The sequence below is a fragment of the Oryx dammah genome, unplaced genomic scaffold (genome assembly GCF_014754425.2).
Source record: "Oryx dammah isolate SB20612 unplaced genomic scaffold, SCBI_Odam_1.1 HiC_scaffold_13, whole genome shotgun sequence".
Classification (NCBI taxonomy): domain Eukaryota; kingdom Metazoa; phylum Chordata; class Mammalia; order Artiodactyla; family Bovidae; genus Oryx; species Oryx dammah.
In genome coordinates, this window is record NW_024070197.1 from 14,691,028 (window position 1) to 14,708,961 (window position 17,934).

Consider the following 17,934-nt stretch of genomic DNA (forward strand, 5'->3'; position numbering starts at 1 on the left):
CCTTCTTGAATCTTAGGTAACTCCCTTTCTCTGTTCGAGTCTGACCCTCCCTGCCACACTGTTCCGTTTTTCACTCTCCCTGCACAGTCTCTCCTTTCCTCTCCTCCAGCGTGTCTTCCTCGCTGCTTAAGTCACTCTCCCTTTTCCTCTCTCTTACTCTTTCTCAGCCTCTTCTTTCTCCACCTCCCTCTATTATCTCATATTCACTCTAAGTCTCTCTCTACCGCTGTCTTTCCTGTCTTTCCCCATCTCTCTCTTTCTCACTCACTCTATCCTCATCTGTCTGTCTGTCTCTGTTTTTGTTTGCCACATCTCTGCCTCTCTTAAAACTTAGGACAAGACTGTTTAATGGAGAAACTGACCCTCACCCACCGCCCAGACCCCACAGGTGCCCTGGCTCTCACTGAAGAAGAACTAAGGAGGGAGGGGACACCCCTGCTGGTCCAGTGGATAAGACTCCAAGCTCCCAATACAGGGTAACTAGTTTGATCTCTGGTCGGGAAACTATTAATAAGATTCCCACATACCGCAACCGAGGCTGCGCAACTGCTGAGTCCCCATGCTCTAGGGCCCCTGCAACACAACACCCAGCGCAGCCAAAAATTTAGAAAGAAATGAGAGAGGAAACCATTGCACTGGGCAGAGCTAGAGGCCCCGAGTCACTGGAGTCACTGGTGCAATTCAAAACTAGGGACTTGATGCTGGGGTCCATCTTCCTCCCCAAGGAGGAGAACCTGGGCATTGGGATTTCCTCTGGCTGGGATCAAAGAGCAGAGAATAGGGAGAGAGTGAATCAAAGCAGGTCAAGACCCTCCCTGGCTCCCTAGTTCCAGCAGAACAAATTCAGACTTCCCCCAGTTTTCAAGGCCCCACCCAGCTGAACTCTTCACCCTTGTTGTTCAGTTGCTAAGTTGTGTCCAACTCTTGTTGACCCTATGGACTGCAGCACGCCAGGCTTCCCTATCCTTTACCATCACTGAGAGTTTGCTCAAACTCATGTCCATTGAGTCAGTGATACTATCCAACCATCTCATCCTCTGTCACCCTCTTCTCCTGCCCTCAGTCTTTCCCAACATCGGGGTCTTTTCAGATGAGTCAGTTCTTCTCATCAGGTGGCCAAAGTATTGGAGCTTCAGCTTCAGCATCAGCCCTTCCAATCAATATTCAGGGTTGATTGCCTTTAGGATTGACTGGTTTGCTCTACTTGCAGTCCAAGGGACTCTCAAGAGTTTTCTCTAGCACCAGAATTCAAAAGCATCAATTCTTCAGTGTTCAGCCTTCTTTATGGTCCATTTCTCAAATCCATACATGACTAATGAAAAACCATAGCTTTGACTATATGGATCGTTGTTGGCAAAGTGATGTCTCTGCTTTTTAATACACCATCTAGGTTTGTCATGGCTTCTTCCAAGAAGCAAGCATCTTTTAATTTCATGGCTGCAATCATCATCTGCAGTGATTTTGGAGCCCAAGTAAATGAAATCTACCAGTTTCCACTTTCTCCCCATCTATTTGTCATGAAGTGATGGAACTGGATGCCATGATCTTCATGTTCTGAATGTTCTTTCTCCCTCATCAAGTGGCTCTTTAGTTCCTCTTCACTTATCTTCTCGGCCCTTCTCTTCTGTAACCCACATCCCAGTCTTCCTGAGTTCTTTCTCAGATGAGCCATGCCATCTCCACCTTCAGGCTCTGCCCTTGCTTCTCCTTCTGAGAGAACATGCCTTCCAGTGGCTGGTTGATACTCCCCCATGATGTCATAGCTTAGAAGACACTGTTTAGGGTAAGCTTTTTCTCACTGACCCACCAGGAGTAGTCAGTATTTCCTATTTGATGTTCCCAAAGCCCCCATTAGAGCAGTTATCATAATTATGATTCATTACATGAATAAGAGTTGGCCTCTGAGCACTTACTTTAGTCAAGGAGTTCTAAGCCCACGGCAACATTTATTCACTTAATTATAGATTCTTCTGTAACCATATGACCCATGCTTATCTCCCTTGTTGGGCTGTAAACTCCCTGGGGCAGGAACTGTCTCTTCGTGACTTGTCTGATGTGTCATCTTCAAGCTCTGATAAAATGTTTGGCTCATAGTGGTGCTCAACAGATTTGATACCTGTGTGTAGAGAGGTATAATTGTGCCCCTTACAGAGCTGTGCCTTTGGGATATGATCTTGGTTCTCAAGCCTCCTCTAGTGTTGGCGTGAAGATGAGATGAGTTAATACAGGTAAAGCAACTGGCACAAATAAACTGCTCAATGAACAAAGACCTCTCTTTGGTTGTCTTCAAGAGGTCACAGCAACTGCACTCTGGAATGCAGGCCCAGCTTACCTATGGAGAAGGGCATAAAAGCATCATTTTTCTTCACTGCCCCATTGGCATCCAGAAAGTGGTCAGGGTTGAAGTCAGCTGGTTTCTCAAAGTAACATGAGTCGTGGAGAGCAGAGCTCAGGATGGGATAGACTTCTGTGCCCTGAGGGAGGGTCACAAGATTGAAAGATATTGCCATTTCCTCCCCCAACCCACCCCTACATATAATGAACCAAGGGTGAGTGATAAAACCAAAAAGAGGTCAAGGTTGGCAGATGAGAGAGAACCCAGGAGACCCACACAAGGGAGAGATGGGAGCCCAGTAAGGTGCTATACCTTGGGGAGGATGTACCCTCGGAAATGAGCGTCTTTAGTGACCATATGGGGCACACCAATGGGGATGAGGTCCGCAAATCTCTGAATCTCATGGATGACTGCGTCCGTGTATGGCATCTGGGCTCTGTCATCCAGGGCTGGAGGGCGACCTGAGCCAATCACCCGGTCAATCTCCTTGTGGACTCTCTCTGCACAGAAGAATGGGACCAGGGAACCTCATTTATATTTCTATGCTGGAACACATTTCAATGTTCTATGAACCTTGGTCCATTCATTTCCAGGCCAATGAGCCCAGAAAACCTATAGGAAATGGTTAGATCATTGACACCCCTCTGAGTAACCAGCTTGTGGCAGGAGGCGAAGGGGGAAAACTGTAAGATTTCTTACCCGTTGGTATCTAATGAATGTTATGGATACTCTCCCAACATACACAAGTGCACACACACCCACACATGCAGCCCAGTTTTGCTCAGAATTTCAGACTAAGAACTCAAGGCTATGAACCTACCAAAGTGCCTCCTCTAAGATGAGTAGAAAGTGAGCTAATATTTATTGTGTGCATATTATAGAGAGGCACTGTGCTAGGTCCTCAGGAATATAGTTGTGAAATACACCAGTGGATTAACCCATGAACAGCTGGGTAAATAAATGAGTACATCAATCAGTAGATGGATCGGTAGATCAATTCATGGGTGGAAAGACTGGTAAATGGGAGAAGGCTAATGAGTGGATGCATTATTAACTCATCAAAGGTTAATTTATTACTAAATGATCCATAGACAAATAAATAAATGAATCTGATGAACCAATGACTCGTGTGAATGGCTGGGTGGCTAAATTCATGGAAGAACATGTGAATGAGTACATTTAAAGGGACAGGTGAGCAGAGGAATGAGTGGGTGGTAGGAGGGACTGAATGACAGATGTATGAATCAAGGTGAATAAATGAGTGAATTATTAAACAAATAAATGAAAAGATAGATGGATGAAGGATGGAGTGAAAAGCGATGAAAGGATTAAGGTCTGTCACCAATTTTAGAAAAACAGATGGACGCATGAATGAAGGAAGGAACAGATGACTCAGTGAAAAACAGTTTGTTCAATGAATCGCTGTTTCAAATGATCAATAGATGAGCCAGTTTGTCCAAATAAGGCATGGATATATATATCCTAGATGAGTCATAGAAGAAAGAATCTGAGTGCACGGGTTGATTGATGAGTTGAAAGGACAGATGGATAAATGATGGGTCGATCTTTAAGTGATAGGAGAAATAGTGGGAAAACAGATGGACAGATTTTTTTTTTTTTTTTTGCTACACTGCGCTACTTGCCAAATATTAGTTTCCTGACCAGGGATTGAACCCAGGGCCATGGTAGTGAAAGCACTGAGTCCTAACCACTGGACCTCCAGGGAACTCCCCAGATTGACAGATTCTTCATTCATCCATCCACCAACAGGGCTGGCTTAGTTGGGTAGATCATTCAAGACCTGCTCTGCTCGGGGGACTTCCCTGGTGGTCCAGTGGTTAAGACTGCACACTGCCACAGCATGGGGTGCAAATTCCATCCCTGGTCAGGGGTCAAGTGAGAAGAAAAACAAAAACAACCTTCAGGGCTCCTGGTATAAGAGGGGAATGCTGCCTCTCCCATTCACCAAAGACCTCTAGCCCCATTTCTGTACCTGCAAAGGGCTCAGAACCCCTCCCCAGTGTCTGTCCCCAGCTTGCCCACCTGCAATGTGGGGGTATTTGAGCATGAGCAGGAATCCATAGCGGAGCGTGGTGCTGGTTGTCTCCGTGCCAGCAAAGAAGAGCGACAGAGTAGACATGATGAGGTTCCGATGATCGAACTGGCTTTGGGGGTCAGACTTATCCTGAAATCAGGTGGGTGGGGTTCACATCAGGGGAGGTGGGGGCCCTGCTGCCCACCCCTCTTCTCTCCTGGTTCTGGGTCTCACACTGTCTGGCCCTTCCCCCTTTCCTCTATGCTCTGTGTGTCCACCGTCTCTCTATCTCCGTCTCAATCTCTCTTCGCTCTGTCTTGCTCTGTTTCAATCATCTTGCATCTCTTTGGTGTGTTTGTCCCCCTTCCTCTGCGTCTCTTTCTGCCTCTGCCACTCTTTTCACCAGCTGCTGCAGTTTTCCCCCTTGTCCTGTATTTCCATACCTCTGTCTCCTCCCTACCGTCTCCCCACTCTTTCCTCTCTCCCTCTGCTCCCTTACGAATCTCCCCTCACCCTCCCCCCCGCCACTGCTCCACTCCTTTCCCGTCCCTTCTCACTTCGCATCTTTTGTTCTCCTCCCTTCCACCCCCATTGCCTCTCCCAGATCCCACTTTTTCCATGCGGAGCAGGTAGCAGTCAATGAAATCCCGGGGGGCACTGGGGTCGAGGGTCTCACGGTGCTTCTCCACACTGCGGCCAATGAAGTTGTTGACTTCCTGCAGGTTTTTGTAGATTTGCCTGTGTGAGCCAGGAAAGTACTTCAAGAAGCTGGAGTAGAGCTCAAACAGCTGCAGGAGAGAAGGGGCTGTGAGGCCCTTCTAGGGTTGAGCTAGCCGGTCACAGGGAGGGGCAGCCCTCCTGGCCCCTACTACCTTCACAAGGGATCTCTGTTTTCCTGCCTTTCTCTGCCTTTCTGGGGTGTCTTGGTCTCCCTGTCCCTGTCTCTGTCTGCCTCCAGCCCTTACTCTGTGTCTGAGCCCCTCACTCACTGCTTGTGTGTCCCCGCTGTGTAAGAGACCTCACTTTTCTCTTTCTGCATCTCGCCCCTCTCCTTGTGTCTTCTTGTCAGTCTCCGGCCCACCTCTCTCTCTCCTTTCCACCTCTCCTCATCTCCGTGGGTCTCCTGCTCATCCACCCTCTGCCCTGTCCCTGCCTACCCCAGCCGGTTTATCTGTTCTGCTCAAACCTCTCTCTGTCTCTTTCCACCTCTTGCATCATCCTTGCTGTGTCAGGCGTTGATAATATGATGCTTACACAGAATGAAGCTGCTGACTGTTTGGGAGCATACGTCTATTGCTTTGCCTAATGAGAAATGTAACAACTAACTTGTTGCCAACAGTTGCAAAAAATGCAGGATAGTATAAATTATGCTGTGGAATTTCTCCTTCACCTGTCCTTCTAGAGATAACATGGTTAACTGTTTGGCAGATCTCCTTCCAGACTTTTACCCTCTCTGTGGTTCTCTGGGAGAGGAGAAAATTGAAACCCCATGTTGGACTTCTGCACGTACTCAACTGAACCTCCTTCCAGATTTTCCAGGCCTGACTCTCCACTAGGACGTCACGGGAATTTGTATTTTCGATATTCTTTCCTGTGACTCTGACCTGCACTCTCGGTTGAGAACAACAGCCAGGCAGGCTTTTCTGAAGTTTCACTTTTTAACTTAACATACCGTAGGGGTGGGGCTTCCCTGGTGGCTCAGAAGGTAAAGAATCTGCCTACAATGCCGGGGTCTGGGTTGGATCCCTGGGTTGGGAAGATCCCCTGGAGGAGGAAATGGCAACCGCTTCCAGCATTCGTGCCTGGAGAACTGCATGGACAGAGGAGCCTGGCAGGCTACAGTCCATGGGATCACAGAGTCAGACAGGACTGAGGACTAGCACTTCCACTTTTCACAATGGGGGTATTTCTAGGTTGACTGGGAAAGACAAACTTTATCATTTTGTTTTAAACAAGGAGCATGTTCATGTGTGTGTCTTTGATTCCTCTCTCTGTTTCTCCCTCCTCCGTCACTCCCCTTTCTTCCTCTTACTCTCTCAGTCTTTGTCTCATCATCTCTCCCTTCCCCCAGGTCTCTGTGTCCCTGTCTCTCTGTCTCTCTCTCTGTTGTCTTTGCCCCTCTTCTGGATGGAAGCTGCATTTCCGGTTCACAAAAGCAAATCACCCCTCTCCCCTGCCTGGATGTCCACCTGAGCTCTGTCCTCTCAGACCTGGCTGGACAGGGAGCTGATGAGCACGAAAGATTGGAATAACAACTCCAGCAGCCTGAGGAACTCAGGATCTCTGTAGTCAAAGCGTTTTCCAAAGACAATGGAGCAGATGATGTTGGCCGTGATGGAGTGGAAGTAGAAGACGGGATCCTGGAGGGCTCCTAGAGGGAAAGGGGTGGGTCGGCAGGGCACAGACTCAAATGCCTGGGGACCTGTCTCTGTGTGACTCTCCTCTATCACTTAGTCACAATTAAAAAAAAAAAAAAAAAAACCGGCATCATAACAGCCAACACTTACTAGCCTGGAAGTTGTGCCAGCCCTATTCTAAGCACTTCACATATTATTTTATTAAATTCTCATCTCAGTCCTGTGAAGAAGGTGCAGAGCAGGTGTTCAATCAATTGCATGTGCCATTTACATAGCTCAGTTCTCCTGGTCCCTTAACTGTCCGCCCTGCCCACCCCCCGCCCCATCGTTTTTGTCCACCTCTAGAGTTCTCTGGTCTTTTGGGAACTGTTCTGCCCTTGATTGTTGATGTCTAGATGTGCCAAGCTCGGAGGGAGGGTGGGCTGTGCACCCAGGAGTGTCAGATCAGTGCAGTCTCTCTCCCTGGGGCTCGCCTGTCCATCATCTCTTGTCCCCTTGCACACCCTTTCCTGCGCCTGTCTCTCTCTAATCTTCGTGCCTCAGTTTCTCTCTGCCGTTGTTCCTTCCTGCCTCTCTGAGTCTCTTCTCTTTTTGCCTCGGTCCCTCCATCTCTGTCTCTTTCTTCCTCTCTGTGTCTCCATCTGAATCCCTCTGTCTCTTCTCTTTCTTCTGAGTCCCTCCGTCCTTATGCCTCTACAGCTCCCTGTGGCTCTGCCTCTTCCTCCCAGACTCTCCATTTATGTCTCAAAATCTCTTAAGAAAGCATCTTGTCACCTCTGTGTCTCAGACACACGTTTCTGAGGAATCCTAAAACCACCAGAAGTGCCCACCTGACTTCCTAAGAGCAGAAAACCCTGACTGCCCCCCTTGCTCACTGCCAGTTGTTCACCTAAAGAAAGGAAAACACAATTTGTCCTTTAAAAAAAAATGTCTGTAGTTTTCTCTTTTTCTCTCTTTACTTTCTTTTTATTGAAGTCACATTTTTCCCCTTGACAGATGCAATCAAACCATGAACTGGTTCCCCTGAACACAGGCAATTAACGTGCTATTTACTGTCTGAGTCGTCTTCGAGTTCCTCTTGACACTACACTTCTGTATCTCTCCTGCCCCTGCATTTCTCACCTACGCACCTCTGCCCCGTCTTTCTGCCCCTCTCTCTGTCCCTGCTCCTCTGATGGTCTCCCAAGCTCTGTCTCCTCTCTGTTTCTACATCTCTGTCTCTGCCCACCTATACCCTCTGACTTTGGGCTACAGTCCTCACACAGCTCCCCGTGTTTCTCTCCTGCCCACCCCCGCCCCAGGGCTCACCCTGGGATTTCCGCAGCTCCTCCACCAGACACTGAGCCTCCTCCTGAATCCGCTCCTCCACGCTCCGCTTTCCCATCCCAAAGTCCCTCATGGTGGCCAGAGAGAATCGCCGAAGGGCCTTCCAACGGTCCCCGTTGGCAAAGACAACACCTAGGGTTTAGGAGAGGCTTGGGTTGCAGAAGAATTTTCAAGGAGACTCTGGGTCCCGCTCCACCGCTGACCTTCCCTTCCCAGCCTCACCCTCCCCAATCCCCATCCTCCATCCCCTGTCCCTTCCCAGTGGCCCTGAGGCCCTTACCGTTTCCCTGGACGACTGGGTCAACAACGGCGATCTTCGCTCGGCCAGAGAAGACCTCGGCCTGGTCCACCAGGGCCTCCCGAATGGCCTCTGTCCCGCATATTATGACCACTGGCCTTGGCCCCAGGTACACCGTGAAGACATCCCCATATTCCTGTTGGAACTGCCAAGCACACCCACAGCCAGGGTTGCTATAAGTCAGTGTGCACCTCTGTCGCCATCTCCACTTTTAAACCAGCAGAACACGTGTGCGTGTGTGCGTGTGTGTGTGTGTGTGTTAGGCACTCAGTTGTTTCTGACTCTTTGCGACCCCATAGACTGTAGCCCGTCAGACTTCTCTATCCATGGAATTCTCCAGGCAAGAATACTGGAGTGGGTTGCCACGTCCTTCTCCAGGGGATCTTCCCAAACCAGGGATCGAACCTGGGTCTCCTGTATTGCAAGCAAACTCCTTACCATCTGAGCCACCAGGGAAGCCCTAAAACACTTGTGTGTAGATTGGTGATTAGACACTTGTGTGTAGATTGGCGATTAGACACTTGCGTGTAGATTGGCAATTAGACACTTGCATATAGATTGGCAATTAAACAGTTGCATATAGATTGAAGACTAGCCACTGCCCCAAGACCTTACACCCCAGTCTGCCTTTTTGCTTCCCAGAACCCAGCAGTTAAAAGATTAACCCATGACCCAGCCCAGTCCACACTGGTTGGCTTGGTTGGTGTCTTAAGCAGCATGTGTGTGCTAAGTCACTTCAGTCATGTCCAGCTCTTTACGATCCTATGGACCATAGTCCGCCAGACTCCTCTATCCATAGGATTCTCCAGGCAAGAATACTGGAGTGGGTTGCCATGCTCTCCTCCAGGGGATCTTTCTGACCCAAGGATCGAACCAATGTCTCTTACATCTCCTGCATTGACAGGTGGGTTCTTTACCACTAGGACCACCTGGAAAGCCCCCCAAGAAGCACAGATGGTTAAATATTCCTATTAATAATTTCACCCAAGCCCAGGTGATATTAGCTGAGTCTGGTGAGATCTCCTTGGCATCTCAACTAAAGAATCATCCTTCTTGGAACTTCCCTGGTGGCCCACTGGCTAAGACTCTGAGCTCCCAATGCAGGGGCCCATGTTCAATCCCTGCTCAGGGAACTGGATCCCATTAAGTATTTGCATGCTGCAGTGAAGAGCAGCTAAGACCTAGCACAAGCAAAATAAATAAATAAAATATTTTTTTTAAAAATCATCCTTCTTGTGACCCACCTTCAACCCCCATCTGCCTCCTGGCAATTTCCCCAGAGAACCACCCACCCACTTGGGAGGCATGAAGGTAAAGCGATGGCCTTCTGGGGGTTATCATGAAATTTGAAAAGTCATAACATCAAGTCTTGCCACTGGGGCAACAGCTCAACAGTATTTATTGAAGCTGGAGGCAGGTATACTGAGTAACTCAGCCACTTCATTCCCAGAAACACACTCAACTAAAATGCATACATGTGCTCAGCAAAATAAAAAATAAAGAGATTCATAGATGCCTTATAATAAAATGCTCTGCAACATAGGGAATAAACAACTAGTGATGAATTCATATTGTGGACTACTATGCAACCATGAAAAAGAACAAACCACTGCTACAACCAACAACAAGAATGAAACTCACAGATGTAATGTTGAGTGAAAGCAACTAGACCCAGAAGAGTTCATATGTCATAATTGTATTTATATGAAATTCAGAAACAGATAACAGGAACTTATGATGTCAGAATAATAGGAGGGTAGTGACTGGAAGGGAAACTTAAGGAGGTTTCTGGGCATGAGCCAAGTTGTTATGTATCTGTATGTCAACTCCATCAGTATGTTCATTTGAGAAAATTCACAGAACCGAGCACTTAGGATTTGTGCACTTTACCCTAAAGGTTAAACTTCAATGACAAATTGACTTACAGAAGAAGAAAGACCAACAGCATATCACTTATATGTGGAAGCTAAAGTATGACACAGTCAGGGAACTAAGATTCTGCATGCTGCACAATGTGGCCAAAGAAATAATAATTAAATTAAGGTAACACAGTGTAAAGAAATTAAAGTGACACAAATGAAACAAATATGACACAAGTTAACATACCTAAGAAACAGAAACAGAATCGCAGACACAGAGAACAGACTGGCTGTTGTCAAGGGGGAGGACACGTGAACGGAGAGGGAGCCTGGGCAGAGCAGATGCAAGCTTTCACATATGGAAGGGAAAGACAATGAAGGCCTATTGTACAGCACAGGGAACTATAGTCAATATCCCGAGATAAACCATAGTGGAAAAGATTTTTAAAAAGGAATGCATGTATATGTACAACTGAATCACTTTGCTGTCCAGCAGAAATCAGCAAAACTTGGTAAACCACCGATACTGCAATTTCAAAAATTGATTTAAAAAGTTGACTTAAAATTATAAAACGATTAAGTTTATTGACAACTCTCTCACAGTGATCTCTGCAAACCTCCCTTGCTGGTCTCCTTACTTCCTTTCCTGTGCTACCCACAATCCTTTCACTGCACAACCCACCCTATCTTGAAACCAGAGCAATCTGATTAAAATGCAAATTAATATCCCTAACCTGTTCAAACCACCCAGCACTCCTACTCCCCTGAGTAAGGCCTGAAGTTTCCCCACGGTGGACAGAGCCTACATGATGTTGCCCATCACCCCTCTGACACCTCCACCCACTCACACAGGTCCTTTGATCGCACAGATCCAGGCTCCCTGGGGCTCCCCAGACATGCTGAGCTTGCTCCTGCTTCTGAGTTCTGGCACTGATACCTGTCGCTCATTGATATCTTCCACAGGCATCTTTCAGGGTGTCTGATCAGCAACAAGGCAAGATGGAGCCTTTTCTTCACCACTCATTCTAAAGTAGCTTCAAGTAACTCCTATCAGTTTTTAAAATATACGTATTTATTTTTAATTAGAGGACAATGACTTTACACCATTACACTGGTTTCTGCCGTATGTCAACATGAATCAGTCGTAGGCACACCTATGTCCCCTCCCTCTTGAACCTCCCTCTCCCCTCCCGCCCCATCCCACTGCTCCAGGTTGTCACAGAGCCCTGGTTTGTAGCTCCCGCCACTCTTGAAAATATCACCTCGCTTTATTTTAATCATAGTTCTTACCAACCCAATATTTCCTTCTCTGTTTGTGTGCCCTGTCTAATGCCATATCACCAATGCCTAGAATGTTTCTGGGCACACAGAAGGTGCCCAGTAAGTTACCATTGAATGAATGAATAGATCGAGTATTAATGAGCACTTACTGTATACCAAGCTCTACGCACTGTCTAGTCCTCACAACTCTCTTATGAGGCAGGCATTCTTATCATCACGACCTCATCTTGCTGAAGAAAAGCTAAGATTCAATGAGTAAGAGTTGAATCTGGAACACAAACCCTCATCTGTCTGACTCCAGAAGGATTTGGATATAAATCATGACACCTACTAACATATGACATCTCTTTACTTCCCTCCCCACCCTCCCTCTTTCTCTCTCAACCTCTCTCTCTCTCTCCAAAGACACAATGAGAATGGAGGATCATGGGGAATTCCCTGGTGGTCCAGTGGTTGGAATTCCAAGCTCCTACTGTAGGGGGCACGAGTTCAATCCCTGGTTGGGGAATTAAGATCCCACATGCTGCATGACACGACAGGAAAACAAGAGGATCACAGACACACAGAGAACCCTTGCAAGGACTCTAGAAGAGATTTAGGGGGTCTGTAGCAAAAATGTATGCAAAATGTGAATATTTGTGGGGGAGGGGATCCACCGTGCCTTAAACGCCCAGAGGATTTAGTGATCCCCAAGTTGTCAAGAGACACAGGAGAAGGGGTTTTGATCCCTGGGTTGGGAAGATCCCCTGGAGTAGAACATGGCAACCCACACCAGCATTCTTGCCTGGAGAATCCCATGGACAGAGCAGCCTGCCAGGCTACAGTCCATGGGGTCACAAAGAGTCAGACACGACTGAGTATGCATGTGATAACAATAAATAAAATAACAAATTGTTAGGCAGCTTCCCTCTATGAAGGAGAAGAAAAGGCCTCCATGCTGGACTCGCACGTCCCCTCTGTGAAGTCCCAGGGTGTAACTACGGACCAGTGCCTTCCGCGGGCTGCCCTCACTATCTATTTCTCTAAGGTGAAGCCGACACCTCTTCTAGCCCACAAGGTGTTGTAAACAAGACCTGTTGAATTCCCTCCACAATACAAATAAATCCTAGCCACACAGTTCTGAGTGAAGAAACTAAGTGCAGGTATTTCCTTGAAAGTCCATGGTGTTTACCCTTGTGATGAAAACGAAATAATATGCACTTGGGGCCTCCACATCTGTGATAAAACACTCTCCCTTAAACTCGAAGGGTGGTCCAGTGGTTAAAAATCCACTTTCCAATGCAGAGGACACGGGTTCAGTCCCTGGTCAGGGATCCCACATGCCACAGAGGAACTAAACCAGAGGGCAGCAACTAGAGAGCTCTCGAGCTCCGAGCCTGCGCACTCTAGAGCCTGTGCGCTCCAAGTGAAGCTGGCACACCACAGCTAGAGGAAGTTGGCACACCACAGCAAAGAACCAGCGGAGCTCAAAAAAAAAAATCAAACACATGACAAGCCCAAGACTCAGGAGTGTGGTGGCTGCAGGGGTTGTGCAGAGGGGACAGAGGCCCCTGGTGCTGCTGGAAGTCACTGTCAAGGGCTTCCTAAGCCTAACCTGTCGGGGAGTGGGCTCACGGGTGTAGAGGACATGGTGGGGGTGCTCAGTTGCTCAGTCATGTCTGACTCCTTGCAGCCCCATGGACTGTAGCCCCCCAGGCTCCTCTGTCCATGGAATTTTCCAGGCAAGACTACTGGAGTGGGTTGCCATTTCCTACTCCAAGGGATATTCCCAACAGAGGATTCGAACCCACTGACAGGCAGATTCTTTACCACTGCACCACCTGGGAAGCCCATTATTAATACATAAATAGATCATCAGTCATGAAATCGTGCCTAGAGAGCAGTGATGCAGGACCTGGTAAACACTCCAGTGTCAGCTACTCATTGCACATTAATGTTTATGATTAGTAAGAACTTTGGACCTGGCCTCCCGTGCTGTTCTCCCTCCCTCCTCCTCTTTGTCTGGCGCTGGCTGGAACCAATCTTTGACAGCTTTTGTCGGCAGAGGAGAAACCTATTGACGGGTACTACCACCCCTTTTCTCCCTCTCTCCCTCTAGCAGGCAGGGACTCGGGAGAAGGGGACAGAGGAGCAGGGATTTCTACACCCCTGGCTCACACCCAGACACCACTGCACGCCCGCCTGCCCTCTCCAGGGACGGTGCCCACACACTTCCAACTGAGCAAGGGACGCCTCTGACTGCCTGATCGCCATCCACCACACTTCAGCTCCACATCCCTTCCTCAGCGAACTTCCCACAGCCCAGCCCTGAGCCTGGAAGGATGCCTCACACCTACCAAGGACGGAGGCAAGGAGCCACCCTCAGATCCCGCCCACCTGAGTCTCACCCTCAGGAAGGATTTGAGCAGGCCTTTTCTGTCCATCTGCAGAAGGTTCCCCAGGAAGGGCAGAGGACGGGGGCCAGGCGGGAGGTGGCCATGGGCCTTTGGGCGGCCTCTGGCCAGGAGGATCAAGAGGCCGGTGAGCAGAGCAAAGAGAAGGAGCACGCTGAGCTCCATGGCCGAAGTCTGATGGTCTTCCAACCTGCTGGGCTTCTGGCTGAGCCTTTTATACTAAGCCTGTCCCCACACCCAGTTATGTAACATCATCCGTTTCCTGGCATCCTCCAAGAGTGTGAACTCAGAAGAGAAGGAGCGCACACCTCCTGCTCTGACAGTCAGCTGACCTGCTCCCCTGATACCTCTACAGCCCCTCCCTAGATGCTGGCAGAGACACCATGGTAGCAATGACAAGGCCCACACCAGTCTGTTTACTTTTGTGGGTATGGAGAGCACCCGCTATCTCCCTGCTTTAGCTATGTTAGTGGGTTTGTGTTTACATACTTCGGTGCATACCTGCTTGCGTGTGTGTGCTTGCGTGATTCTTACACGTGAAAGAGGGTTTGTATTTATGTGAACATGCCCATGTGTGTTTCTGTACATGAATGTGAGTGTGCTTATGCATGTGTCTCCACACGTGTGTGGACTTCTATGTATTTATGTGGGGTCTCACACCTGAAGGTGTGCCTGTGTTTTCGCGGTGGTGTTGGTGCGGTGGGTCCGTGTGTGGGAGTCTGTGTGTGTGTGTCTGCATCGGACAGTCCCTGTCACTACAGGGCTTGCAGACACTCAGCCTTTTTCTCTCCAGCCCGCCTTCCTTCACCCTCCCTTCTGTGAGAGCCACAGATGGGAGAGGCAGGAGGAACAAAGCAGTAAGGGTGAGAGACAGTTCTCGGGTCTTCAGATCTCTGATTGCCCTGTTTCCTCCCTGCCTCCTGCTCTGTCTTCACAGGTGCAGGACTTTTTTCCGTCCCTCGAGGATATGTGTGCGTGTCCCTCTCTCTCCTGCTATCTTTCTCTATCTCCGTGTCTCTGTTTCACTCCTTAAACTCTGAGCTCCAGGAGCACAGAGACTGCATGCAGTTTGATCAATGCCCACTGAGCTTGCCTGTCTCCAGCATTCCCCTGAGCCTTTGGCAGGCTCAATTTGTATTTACCAAATATGCTAATGATTGTGTCTGTGTCCACTTGTCGTGGCCTGGGTCTGGCTTTCCACCTCTCTCTGTCTCTCCTCTTTAGAAGGAGGATGGCAGTCTCTTTCTTGCAATGTTAGGCAAGTGTCTTGAGAACCCAAAACTCTGATCCCAGCAGCTGAGTCAGACTCCTCCAACCCAGTGTCCCTTGATCTCTTGAAGAGGTGGGACCTGTACTTTCCTGACCTTGGAGAGAGGCCACCATGAACTTTCCTCAACCCAGGTCCTAGGTTCCACTGTGCTGTGTGAACTGGCACTGAACTTGGGTCCTTATTCCAGGCCCAGGAACCACTGATGGGGAGACGTGAAGTGCTTTACACAGAGAAAATCACCTGCTCTCCACTCAGTCAATGGAGTGAATCACAGAGAGGTTAGGGTCTTGCCCAAGGTCCCACAGCCATCCTGTGGCAGCCTCAGGAGTCAAACCCAGACAGTCTAGCTCCAGAGTCTGTTCTTCCAACCGTTTGACTGGGCTGCCTTGCTGAGAGGGGGGCAGAGAGGCAGAGCGAGGTAACAGACAAAGAGAAGCAGGAGGGAAAGGAACAGAAAGGGTGAGAGGCAGAAGAGGGCAGAACGTTCTAAGGGAAAGACTTCTCTGGGTAAGTAAGCGAGGGAAAACCTTGGTTAAACAAGCTGCTTTCTTCCCTACAGGGCTTCTCAGGGCCCTTAGATTGCTAACACGAGCTGTCCATAACTCATCGAGAGGGGAGGGGACTTGGCAGGAGCTCCCAGTCTGTTTGGAGGACGCATCACAATCTCTTGGGCAAGTGTCTGCTGCTCTTTGAGCTTCAGGTTTGCGCATCAGAAAAATGTGGGCACCCACCCTATAGGATATTTATGAGAATGAAAATGAGACCCACTGTGCAGGGGGCCTGGCCCATAGTGAAAGATTATTGTTGAATTACGAAGCCGGGATTCTTGGCCCCCAGAGGAGAAGAATTCAATCTGGGGCCAGAGACGAGGCTTGATCGCTCAGAGCTTTTGTGTAACAAAGTTTTATTAAAGGAGATAGAGAAAGCTTCTGACATAGGCATCAGACGGGGACAGAAAGAGTACCCCGCTGCTAGTCTTTAGCTGGATGTTATATAGTCATCAGCAGTCTGTTAATGAAAGAAAGGAAAGTCTCAAAACTTAGAATGGCACCAGGCCCCTCACCCACAGGATGTATTTTGGGATAATCTTGGCTCCAAATGGTTCATCTTGGGCCATAAAAGGATTAACTTGAATCTTGAAGAAGGGCAGAGCACCATACAAGTAGTGTTATTTACATAGATTAGAGGAACAGTATCGGAGTATAACATACTGGTTTATCAAGTAGATTCTGAGGCAAAAGGCAGAACCCACTTGAAGACAGAGTTTGGGGTTAAATGCATAGTACATTAGCATAGCTTAAGATAAACATTTCCATAAGAAAAAGGCATTGGTTAACTTCAGGTGAAACCAGGTGTTATGGCAACACAGAATTTTAAGAGAAACCTCCTTTTAAATTTGTATAGAGAAGGAAAAAATATCGCTGGTTTGTTTTTTCCTGCCGCTTAAGAGAGAGAAAATGTCTGACACTTGCAGGCTATTTCCTCCATTTGGAGACCCCTGGCCTTCCTGCCAGGGAAGTGTTCTATGGATGCATGGTGGCTCAGAGACCAAGACTGAGGAAGGCAAAGAGACAGACCCAGAAAGAGAGGCTTGAGACATGACTAAGGGGTATCCAAGACAAGGCTATGGTGAGAGCTCAAAGGACACGGCACACAGTTACTCATTCACTCAACAAGCAATTATTGGGTACCTACTGTGTGCCAGGCCCTGTTTTAGGCACTGGGGACACAGCAGTGAACAAAACGTGAGTATCTTCGCTCTCACAGAGCTAACATGCTAGCGGGAGGGTCAGATAACAACAAAATGGTGATACATTCAGTAAATTCACATAGTGACAAGTAGTATACAGGCATCAAGCCCTGGGCTGTGCTTCCTGGTTGTCTTATCACCTGTGTGCATTTTGTTTGATCAACATCCACCTACACTGGATACAGGGTAAGTTTGATAATCACCCCGGGAGTGTGATAAGCTTTATTGTCAGGGAAAGAGGCACAAAGGTGGAAATGGTGATCCCTGAGATCGTGCAAGGACAGGCATGGCGAAGAGGCAGGCAGAGAGATAATGAGACATGATGAGGGAAACACAGAAGCCCAGGGACGGAAGGACAGAAACAGACGTGAACACTGGAGAAATGAAGGCACTTGTAGTTGTTTAGTTGCTAAATCGTGTCCAACTCTTTGCGACCCCATAGACTCTAGCCCTCCAGACTCCTCTGTCCATGGGATTCCCCAGGTAAGAACACTGGGGTGGGTTCCATTCCCCTCTCCAGGGGATCTTCCCGGCAAAGGGATCAAGCCCGTCTCTCCCGCATTGGCAGGCGTGTTCTTCACCACTGAGCCACCAGGAAAGTCCTAAATGAAGGCACACTAGGAGACAGCAAAGGACAGACGTGTGTCCTGAGAGAACTGGTGAGAAGCTGAGGGACTAGCGAGGGGCTAAAGGAGGGGCTCTGGGCTGAGGGAACCCATGAGGGGCTCGGAGAGCTAGTGAGGAGCTGGTGGAACTGGTGAGAGGCTCAGGGTAAAGCAAGGTGACACTCAGGATCAGAGACATAGAAACACAGAGACACGGAGAGACCCAGAAAAGAGGGCAACACCGTGCGATGAGACCCAGGGCAGCTGCAGCGACAACCGCCTGTCCAGAGACCATGACGGACAGACAGGCGGGTGGTGGTCTCTCGGGCCACCTCCCGTTGCCACAGCTGAGGGCCTGGCAGGGCCAGTGTTCACGAGGCGCCTGGGCCCAATGCCCACGGTCATCGCTGTGTGACTACCAGGCA

At 48.7% G+C, this 17,934-nt stretch overlaps 1 protein-coding gene across 3 annotated transcripts in view; it reads right to left on the reverse strand.

Annotated features, from left to right (window-relative positions):
- The window catches only part of LOC120872403 (cytochrome P450 2B4-like), a 15,424-nt gene extending 1,343 nt beyond the window's left edge, over positions 1-14,081 (reverse strand). Inside the window, exons 1-9 of one of the 3 annotated variants that reach the window (XM_040252740.1) lie at positions 13,879-14,081; positions 8,334-8,496; positions 8,036-8,185; positions 6,581-6,741; positions 4,982-5,158; positions 4,379-4,520; positions 2,648-2,835; positions 2,333-2,474; positions 1,562-2,116 (exon numbers count right to left, since the gene is read on the reverse strand). In XM_040252740.1, the coding sequence (XP_040108674.1) occupies positions 1,992-2,116; positions 2,333-2,474; positions 2,648-2,835; positions 4,379-4,520; positions 4,982-5,158; positions 6,581-6,741; positions 8,036-8,185; positions 8,334-8,496; positions 13,879-14,049 (1,419 nt within the window). In that variant the 5' untranslated portion in view covers positions 14,050-14,081 and the 3' untranslated portion in view covers positions 1,562-1,991. Of the gene's footprint in view, positions 1-1,561; positions 2,117-2,332; positions 2,475-2,647; positions 2,836-4,378; positions 4,521-4,981; positions 5,159-6,580; positions 6,742-8,035; positions 8,186-8,333; positions 8,497-13,878 lie in introns of those variants that run through there. The other 2 variants (XR_005723238.1, XM_040252739.1) reach the window with 2 other exon arrangements.
- Positions 14,082-17,934: the final 3,853 nt, after the last annotated feature.